The 10755-nt window shown below is 39.3% G+C and overlaps 1 protein-coding gene across 2 annotated transcripts; it reads left to right on the top strand.

The window, feature by feature from the left end:
* The first annotated feature begins 3291 nt into the window (after positions 1-3291).
* DKK1 (dickkopf WNT signaling pathway inhibitor 1) lies at positions 3292-8608 on the top strand. Of its 2 annotated transcripts, XM_063709683.1 has the most exons (5): positions 3292-3791; positions 4037-4199; positions 5397-5537; positions 5656-5832; positions 7027-8608. In XM_063709683.1, exons 1-5 carry the CDS (start codon positions 3549-3551, stop codon positions 7053-7055), a joined length of 753 nt encoding a protein of 250 aa, XP_063565753.1. In that variant the 5' UTR covers positions 3292-3548; the 3' UTR covers positions 7056-8608.
* Positions 8609-10755: the final 2147 nt, after the last annotated feature.

Here is a 10755-nt window from a genome sequence, read left to right as displayed (position 1 = left end):
ATCAGGAGTCACAAATAACAGAGATGGAAAAATAGTTGGTGAATAGCATGGAGTGTTTTGGAGTATATTTGTCTGTCTCCCTCATGGATGAAAAGGTTGAGAAATATTCTATGCCTGGCATCCAGCACTTAAAATATAAAGAAGACATGTGTTAGCATGCTGTTCCCGAGTTATGAGGTTCAATTCCACGCTGATAAGCATATTTCACCTATTCAAAAATATAATACAAAATATTAAATTTATTACATTAATTATGATCATATTTATACCAGATTGAATAGGAGGCAGGGTTCCCTACAGGACTAAATAATCTCAGTTTAATAAACTAAAGTCATCTACTCTGTCTCCCACCTCCTCTGTCACCCAGCTGTAAGAGAGACTCAGACAATCACCAGAACCCTCTCTCCTTCCTAAGACATGTTGGTCACAGTTCCTGCACCTTTTTCTTGCTCTCCATGACCTAGTATCTGCCAAAATATAATCGATGTTGGAAAAATTTTTACCCCCAGCCCCATGTAAGTATGTTGTATTTCCCCAACTACTCACAGACTGAAAGCTTTCTGAGGACAAGAAGCCTGCCTTTCATATTGTGAGATATGCTCCCAATAATGGATACTCACCGAATATTAACTGGCTGCTGATGGAACAATGAGTTTTACTATACCTCTTTATCTACCTTGCACTCTTGTTGCCAATGAACAAACCACATCCTGGAAAGGATTTTCAAATGGAGAAAAAGTACTGAAAAAATAAATTTCCTCATTTGGAACAAAGGTTTGATTTGCTATGTACCTAGCCCTCTCTGAGGACCACCCATGTAATTTCTCCCCTGAATAATTTGTGAGGTTACCTCTCCTCTGCCCACTAAATGATTTGAAGGTAGATTATATGCGAACTCATCTTTTATCACACAATATCATGTATAATGCTTAGCACAAAGTAGGAACTCAGATATTGACCAACTCATTATTAGTTTTAAACTCGTGACAACTTCAGGAGCAATGTGAAAGCTGAGGAAGGAGGTAGAAGCTAGCCCACTCTTGAAACTCTATGCTTGGTTTAGCTCTCCTAACTCAATACCACAGATTCTGTCCAGACTCAGTGAATATTGAAACATAATAGACATATGATATGTGTTCAGAGATCAAGGTTGAATTTATGCAACAAACTTCTTTGTTATAACAGAATTTTCCTTTTGTTGATTAAATTGTTCCACTTTCTCTTCTTTTGCCCCAGGCAATGGATTTTTTTTTGTGAAGCCAAGCTTTTAATGAACCAAGTTCATTAAATGTATTAATCATATACTATCTCTTCAGAAAAAAAGGCAAGAGATTGGCCTTTAGTGTGGCACAAATATATTTCTAGATTCAAAATATTTAAACAGGTTAATAGGACTAAAAAGAAACATTTTCAACCTTCTGATTGGCAGGCAGATTCTTCTCCACATTTCAAAGTCATTCAAACTTAACACAGCTTGCAGATTTCCTAGTACACTGAAGGTGCTTAATGCGTTGATTCCTGACAGGATAATTTCCTGGACAGATGGAATCTGGGATGGGAGGGACACTAGTATAACTAGGGTACCATTCAAGAATTGTTTAGATGATCTTCTTAATATTACCTTTGAAACTGAAGGAACTAGAACACAGACCATGGTAAATTGTGTTTTAATTACTCCTTCCCCCAGTAAACTTCAGGATTTTTTTACTTTAAGATTGTCACTGGCTTTAGTTGGTGGTGGCCCCAGTTCTGACTATAGTAGGTCAGCATGTGGAGTCATTATAGACAGCCTAAATCTATACAGCTTAGAGGAAGACAAAATAAATATATCTTACTCTTTTTTAATTCAATAGTGATTATTCAATCATCTCTCCCTTTTCCAAACTCACAAAACAGTTGCTTATTTTCTGACACTTATAATATCAACCTGTTTTTAAAAGAATTATGTATGCTTTTATATTTATTGCTATAATTTTATTGTTACTACATCTTTTATTATTACTGTAATTAGAATAAAGAGAACTTTATTATTTAAAATGAGAACTGTGTCTCATAAATATTTGTATTCACTGTGCCCCTCCCCCCACCACCCATCTCACCAAAAAATTTAAAAAATAAAAATAAGGTAACAACCCAGAGGGCAGCCCAATGCCAGGGTTCTAGGCTTCCAATAAGTTTTTGTTGAATTAAATAGATCATTTCCCATTTATAAGCATGACACCATTCTTATACACCAGCCTTAGTTTATTATATCTACACACCAATTTCAATGACGTCAAATTCACTTTCTAATTCACTTTCAGCTCTTCTTCTCCTCAAGGTTGTTTCTTTTCTCCCTAGAAGGGGTATTGCGTGGTCCCGTGCAAGGTATGACTTGGGAGCAAACCCTGCACTCAGAAGCGTTGCGATGTGATATACTAATGAGGAAGTCAGGCGCTAAGCCCTAAGGGTTTCTTATTTCCCCACATTAGCCCACCACTGAGAAGGGAGAACCGGGGAAAGGCGACTGACCTGGCACGTTGGACCCTGTCCGCTTTGGTCCCGGCCACTTTGATCTCACGCGTCTGCCTAATCAAGTTCATCTACTGCCGCGATTGCCCTGATTCAAAGAACAACATTAAATGGTTTGATTATCGGATGGTCATTTCCCTCTTCCCTCCACCCCTGATCTAATTTCTAAACGCCAGTCTCTCGCCTCCCTCTCTAAACTTCCCATCAAAAGAGAATTAGCTCTTCTTCCTTCTTACCCTCGTTTGATGTGCAAATTTCCTTCTCTTTGCACATTTTTCTCGCAGTGGCGGGGGGAGGTGGGGGAGGAGGGCAACTGAAGGACCTCAAAGCCGGGGATCTAACTCAGATCTGCAAACTGCGACTCTAAAGGGTTAATGAGCAACTTGCACCCGCCACCTGGCCCTCTCAGAGGCGTCTTGCTAGAGCCATTGAATTACAGACCGGTTTGTATTTAATACTGAATATGACTTGTGTGCACTGTCAGCGAGTATTGGCATAAAGGAGAGGGGCAAAAAGTGCTTTTGCAGAGCCTATCACCCCTCGGCTCTGTAAAGTATTTCAGATCCGGATAATTCAACCCTTACTGCCAGGCAAGGGCACCCAAGTTCCCAGAGTTCCTGCTGCCGCCTGCATTTATTAAAGTCGTCTGCTATAACGCTCGCTGGTAGCCTTCACCCCGAAGGTGAGCCGGGCCAGCCGAGCGACCAAGCAAGGGAGGGGCGGGGTGAAGAGTGTCAAAGGCCCCCCTTCATGTACACAAACACACCCCCTCCCAGCCCCTCCCAGCGCTTTGAAATCCCATCCCGGCTTTGTTGTCTCCCTCCCAAGGGGCCGGAATGCTCCGGGCCCGCGGTATAAAGGCAGCCGCGGTGGCGGTGGCGGCGCAGAGCTCTGTGCTCCCTGCAGTCAGGACTCTGGGACCGCAGGGGGCTCCCGGACCCTGACTGTGCAGCCGAACCGGCACGGTTTCGTGGGGACCCAGGCTTGCAAAGTGACGGTCATTTTCTCTTTCTTTCTCCCTCTTGAGTCCTTCTGAGATGATGGCTCTGGGCGCAGCGGGAGCTACCCGGGTCTTTGTCGCGCTGGTAGCGGTGGCTCTCGGCGGCCACCCTCTGCTGGGAGTGAGCGCCACCTTGAACTCGGTTCTCAATTCCAACGCTATCAAGAACCTGCCCCCACCGCTGGGCGGCGCTGCGGGGCACCCAGGCTCTGCAGTCAGCGCCGCGCCGGGAATTCTGTACCCGGGCGGGAATAAGTACCAGACCATTGACAACTACCAGGTGAGAGGGGTCGGGCACTCAGAGGATGCTCTGACCTTGAAAGGGTCCTATCTGGAGACGAAGGAGTAGAACGTGCTGAATGTGTGCTGTTCAGGGAGCATTTGGTAACCCTGCATTTGGGAGCAGTGGGCAGTAACAGGTTTTGGAGAGGTGGACAGATAGGGACTGTGATCAGCGCCCGGGTCCAAGAGGGCGGGTACCTGGACGTCTGGATGCCTCACCCTCTCCCCGAACCCTTCCCACAGCCGTACCCGTGCGCAGAGGACGAGGAGTGCGGCACTGATGAGTACTGCGCTAGTCCCACCCGCGGAGGGGACGCGGGCGTGCAAATCTGTCTCGCCTGCAGGAAGCGCCGAAAACGCTGCATGCGTCACGCTATGTGCTGCCCCGGGAATTACTGCAAAAATGGTGAGTCCTGAAAGCTCCCTTTCACACTAAAACTGTCCAGCCTTTGAGCGTCTATGAATTGGGCGGGGGCGGGGGTAGGGGGAGAAATCTCCGCCCTGAGAACACTGCGGCGCCACCTGCAAATGGGTGTTCAGCATGCAGGATTCCGCTGAAGTATCTTCATTGCAAGTGTTTAATCGGGAAGAAGAGAGAAGTTGGGAGGTCTCTGAGGTCCTTATCTTCCTCCGTGTCCCTCAATGATTCAATACAACGGTTCACCTCGTAGTGGACCCTTCCATAAAAATTTGTCTGGGGAGAACCTTGAGGTCAATTGAGAAGGGGGATGATGAGGAGGACGATGGGATCATACAGATACCAAAGAAACCAGCTTTGGCGTTCAGCTGTCCTTTTCATTTTTCTTACTGTGATTCTCACAGCTTCGCCAGACTGGCCTCGCCTTCTGATTTTTGCTGAAACTGTTGTCAGCCAGAGGACTGATTTATCTGCATTGGCCATTTTTAAGAGAGATCTTGATACCCTCACAACTTGACTTCTCCATCCTTCCCCCTCCCTCTACCCTCTGCTGCCTTAATATAAGTACTCCTCCCCCCAACCAGAGATCCACTAACTTAATTTTTCAAAAGGTGGATTTATACAGCTACAGAGGTCTCCAGAAATAAGCTAACAGGGCGACGACCCTCCTTAGGACCCAGCAGTACTCCAGGATGAACTAAGTAAATCTCTGTAATATAGAAATTACACAGTAAAGTAACTGGCGGGTGAGATTGCAATGTTCCAGGCAGCTGGAATTGCATTTGCTTAACTTAGTCTGGTAGGACCCATATAGCACCAGGGGCAGAGAAGTTATTTTTAAGAACATTTTTAAAAGTGACTGAGTTTCTTTTTCTTACCACAAAGGTAATATTAAAATGGGCAGAAATCTCACTTGCCCCTACCACAGTTGGTGGGAAAGTATTTTAAATGGCTATACTGGGGATATTACCTATGACTGACTGTATACAGTATACACATTGGTGCTTCTGTCCATCTGGAGAGTTTTGCATTAACAGTAAAGAGGAAGTTTGGCTTGTGTTTAAAATGATGTCACTGCAATGAAGTATCTCAAGTTGATGCTGGCATAACAGACTGCCACTGTCACAGCTGTTAGCAGTAATGCATTACAACCCTGAAGTTAATCACTATTTCCTGCTTCCTTAGGAATATGTGTGTCTTCTGATCAAAATCATTTCCGAGGAGAAATTGAGGAAACCATCACTGAAAGCTTTGGTAATGATCATAGCACCTTGGATGGGTATTCCAGAAGAACCACCTTGTCTTCAAAAATGTATCACACCAAAGGTGAGGATGTTAAGACTCATTCTTAGCACATCAGAAATGTCTTTTGAATTATTTTAGTGAAACGATGCAGGTTTAACAGTAACTATGTACTTTTTTCCTACTGTCTTCTCCTTCATAGGACAAGAAGGTTCTGTCTGTCTCCGGTCATCAGACTGTGCCACAGGATTGTGTTGTGCTAGACACTTCTGGTCCAAGATCTGTAAACCTGTCCTGAAAGAAGGTCAAGTGTGTACCAAGCATAGGAGAAAAGGCTCTCATGGACTAGAAATATTCCAGCGTTGTTACTGCGGAGAAGGTCTGTCTTGCCGGATACAGAAAGATCACCATCAAGCCAGTAATTCTTCTAGGCTTCACACTTGTCAGAGACACTAAACCAGCTATCCAAATGCAGTGGACTCCTTTTATATAATAGATGCTATGAAAACCTTTTATGACCTTCATCAACTCAATCCTAAGGATATACAAGTTCTGTGGTTTCAGTTAAGCATTCCAATAACACCTTCCAAAAACCTGGAGTGTAAGAGCTTTGTTTCTTTATGGAACTCCCCTGTGATTGCAGTAAATTACTGTATTGTAAATTCTCAGTGTGGCACTTACCTGTAAATGCAATGAAACTTTTAATTATTTTTCTAAAGGTGCTGCACTGCCTATTTTTCCTCTTGTTATGTAAATTTTTGTACACATTGATTGTTATCTTGACTGACAAATATTCTATATTGAATTGAAGTAAATCATTTCAGCTTATAGTTCTTAAAAGCATAACCCTTTACCCCGTTTAATTCTAGAGTCTAGAACGCAAGGATCTCTTGGAATGACAAATGATAGGTACCTAAAATGTAACATGAAAATACTAGCTTATTTTCTGAAATGTACTATCTTAATGCTTAAATTATATTTCCCTTTAGGCTGTGATAGTTTTTGAAATAAAATTTAACATTTAATATCATGAAATATTATAAGTAGACATACATTTTGGGATTGTGATCTTAGAGGTTTGTGTGTGTGTACGTATGTGTGTGTTCTACAAGAACGGAAGTGTGATATGTTTAAAGATGATCAGAGAAAAGACAGTGTCTAAATATAAGACAATATTGATCAGCTCTAGAATAACTTTAAAGAAAGACATATTCTGCATTGATAAACTCAAATGATCATGGCAGAATGAGAGTGAACCTTACATTACTACTTTCAAAAATAGTTTCCAATAAATTAATAATACCTACCTAAATGGTCAATATTTTTTGGACAAGGAAGAAAATCATCCACAAAAATAATACTCCAAAGTACTTGGTGATTGGCAGGAACAGGATGTGTGCCCATAAATACAGTTAACAAATACATGCAGATTTTGTACCAAACAAAATAATTTGCAGTATCTTAAGTACTACTGCATGCAAAGCAGACTTGTTCTAATTATTTTGGTTTTAAAATAATTATTAATTAAAAATCACAAATCCTTCCTCATTCCACTCTTTTTTTCTCTTGCTAGGTGAGTTTCATATTTCAAGTTTTGTTTAACCTGAAATCTGTCGATTGGAATGAGGATACGGATACAGTATTTTAAAGAAAACCCACAGGAATAAAATCTAAATTTTCTTTGCATTTGTACTTGCCAGATTTCATATTGTTTATACTGAGGAAAAGGAAAACAAACTTCCCAATTTATACTTTTTCTGTAGTATTCTAAAGTCTGCACCCAAACCACAAAATGCTGCATTTCAGGCCTGCAAAGGATGGTAGTGACTGATCAATCGTGCAATATTTCCTTAAATAATGCAGATGTACTAGACCGTTTGTTGTTTTTGTGTTCCTGGAAGTGGTTCAATTTCAAGGGTCTCAACCAGTGGGACACAAGCTTTGGCTGGTTCTTCACTGAAAGAGGAACTGGCAGGATGTCTGCTGTTACATTCCTTTTGTCTGGAAGTCTCAGCTTCCTCACCCAGGAGAAACTTTCTTTTTCTACATGCGCTTGTTTTCTGAAGTGCCAGAAAGGCCAATTCTAAGGCCTGCCATGTCCAATAAAGCACAATAAAGGAAAGGAAACGGGAAACTTTTTCTCCAAAAAGAAGAAAGAAGAGACTTCTGCTTAAGTGGGTAAAGAAGCAAACTTTTAAAGGGCTTTGGTTATTGGATCCCTTCCTTTCTACAGGAACGGACCTCAGTACATTGACCCTAGTGATAGCCTTTCTTGCTTCTCATCTCCAGATGAGAGATGTGTGGAAGAATACAAAACCAACCAGAGGGATGCCTCTTCTTCCTATCCAGCTGAGAAATTAGGAAAGGATTTCCATTAAAAAGAATTCTTCATAATTATAAAGGTGGAAAATACCAAGAAAATTGTAGGTTTTTATTAGCTAGTAATAGAGGCTAGACGATGGAAATCAGATAAAAGACAAATTCAAAAGAGGATTATTTAAGGAATCTAGAACAATCTGGGTAATGATTGTTTAAAATGTCTGTTGTTGTTGCTGTGTGACTTTTAAACAATGTATTTTAATGGAAAATACATGAATCTGGGAAAATTTCACAAGGTATTTTATTGAATGTTAGTGTACTCTACACGCTGTCCTGCACCTTGCTTTTTTTACTCTATGCGTCTTGCAGATCATTTTATATAATACATAGAGAGGTGACTCATTCTTTTTAAATGTTACATTAAGTTTGTAGTATGTCAGAATGGCAATACTATAATTGTTTTAACCAGTGACGTTTAAGTTGTTTCCAGATTTTTTGATCTAACAAATAATGTGTCATGAGTATAGAATTTTTATGTTCATGTACTAGTATAGTTATAGGATGACTCATATTTGAAGCAAAGTCCAAAACACATGCTTTCTGTAGCTACTCATAAATTCTGGTATGAGCAAAATGTCAAGATGCTTGCTTATCACTGACCAAGTGATAATTAAGCTCTTGCTAAACTGTATCAAAGGAGAAAAAGGGAAATACAGGCTTATACTAACAATTTCACAGTGAACAGTAATCTCTGGCATTCAGTTAAAGCTAGACTTGTTCTAATTACTTTGATTTTGAAATTATTATTAAATAAAATCACAAGCCTTTTCTCACCACTCCCTTTTCTTGTTTTGCTAGAAGAGTCGAATATTTCAAACTTTGTCTAATCTACTGAGAAGAATGAGCCTGGCCCTTCATTTTTAAATTGGTGACATTATCAAACTTTATCATACTACCAACTTTCTTTTATGGTCTTAGAGAAAAATAGACAATACTACCATTAGGCTTATAAAGTGTCTTCCATTGAGTTCTATGATTGCAATTTTCATACCTTCTAAAATACTATTCTGAGGACAATATCAAAATATAAAAGAAATACCTTATCTTTACCTTAAAGAAGAAGAAAATAATTTCATAATTTAAGCATTCAATGTTTGTACAAAAGTGTGTGTACATATGTGGTCCTTTATATATTGAGTGTTAAGAGTTGACAGCTTAGAAATAGTTAATCACATCAAAAATCTAGGACTACAATCTAGGTAATGCTAAGAAATTTTAATTCCATATACATTTATTTAGTCTGCCACGTCCAGTGGGCACTATGCTAGCATTTGAAAAGATGCATATAATATTGGCCTTTAACTTCAAAGAACTTAGTCTTTAGCAAGGGAGATGATGAACATTAGTGCTGGAAGTTGATTTAGTATAGTGGTTAGAAACAGTCTCTAGAATTGGATAGATTTGGGATTGAGTCATGGCTTCCTCAGTAATGTAGATGTGAGACTAACGCATGCATCAGAATACTATTATGTCTAGCTCAATGTAGGCACTCAATTTTAGGTCTTTACTATTGGACAATGAAATGTATATATTATATTATGTTGTATTATCTTACATACATTAATACCTGACAACAGATTAATTAAATCAGCCTGTAATTGCTCAGAAAAAGCTTCAGAGAAGAGGTGGTATTTGAACCATCACCTTCTCTTGCGCTTTTATTTCAAGGAAGAAAAAGCACTTAAACTAGAAAAAGCAAAAAGGAGACATGGGTTGATACCGCTCATAAAAATCAGGATGGAAAGCATTCTGCAGACTCACTTGTGATTTCTGTTCCATTGTAATTTGCAATGTCTATCACTTGCCATGTTGACAAGCAAAATTCTGTCCCCAGTATATGTAATCATCCGGTGCAGTTCTGCTCAGTAAATTGCTTAGCCTTTCAGAGACTCCTACTCCAAAATCTTGGGTGAGGGTTCTGATTAGCTTATCTTTAATCAGGGGTCCATCTCTGGTTCAATTGTCTAGCATAGCTACTCAGTTCGTAATATATAAACACAGCTGTCTATATCCATTCTGCCTGTAATAGAAACTATAGTAGTTCTACAAGAGGAATGTGTAGGGACAAATCCCACATCTCATGTCTATCACAAATTAGTTTTGAAGGATGAGAAGGCATTTACAAGGTAGAAAAGAAGAGAAAGAGTTTCCTTCCTATTGGAGACACAGGAAGAAGTGTGAGCAAAATTATGGAGTTATAAAAATAAAAATACATAATATATTGAGAAAATAAGTAATATCCCACTGTGGCTAGATTTGGGGGTAGCTAGGAAGAGGATTTTTCTGATTTTTGGTTATATAATTTCTTATCCAGAGAAAATAGACTACTACAATTTTTTATTTTCAGCAACAGTTACTGTATTAGGTGGCAACGAAATTGAAGAGGATATATTTGAGACATATTTTGTCTGAAAAAATTACAGATGTCACAAACTATAGTGATTTTTTACCAAAAAATTACAAAATAAGAATATTATTTTGTTTCCAGCAATAGTTGTCCCATTAGATTTCAATTAAAGTAAATAATACAAATAATACATTACAAATAATGTAAATAATACCTTTCACAAACACGGTGGATTTTTTTGCCAAAAATTTATAAATCCTAATAATGTGACATAGACCCTAAATATTAGCATATGAAAAATTACCTTGCAAGGGCAATGATAACGAACACCCTGCTGTTTTAAACTGTTGAATAAATTCTATAGTAAAAAGTAAAAGTGGCAGAAGGTATCAAACATGGCTTATCTTGATAAATTCATATTACGTTTTATAATATTTCACAATCTTTCTCCTGATGAGCAAAAAAATACTTTTAAAAAGCATCCTATATGGAAACTTTTCACATATCTGTGATACTCCGAAGTTCAAATTAAAAGCAGAAAATGATAGAGGCATATCCTGTTATATTGTGCTTCAC

Source organism: Gorilla gorilla, chromosome 8 (assembly GCF_029281585.2).
Source record: "Gorilla gorilla gorilla isolate KB3781 chromosome 8, NHGRI_mGorGor1-v2.1_pri, whole genome shotgun sequence".
In the NCBI taxonomy this organism is placed as follows: domain Eukaryota; kingdom Metazoa; phylum Chordata; class Mammalia; order Primates; family Hominidae; genus Gorilla; species Gorilla gorilla.
The sequence above is the reverse complement of the archived record's forward strand: the minus strand, read 5'-3'. Positions and strand labels throughout refer to the sequence as shown.

Excerpts from the sequence above, each read along its gene's own strand:
- DKK1 (XM_063709683.1), top strand. The coding sequence starts at position 3,549 with ATGATGGCTCTGGGCGCAGCGGGAGCTACCCGGGTCTTTGTCGCGCTG. Across the intron at positions 5,538-5,655 it reads AAAAATGTATCACACCAAAG|GACAAGAAGGTTCTGTCTGT; the intron begins GTGAGGATGTTA and ends TCTCCTTCATAG. Across the intron at positions 5,833-7,026 it reads GCGTTGTTACTGCGGAGAAG|GTGAGTTTCATATTTCAAGT; the intron begins GTCTGTCTTGCC and ends TTCTCTTGCTAG.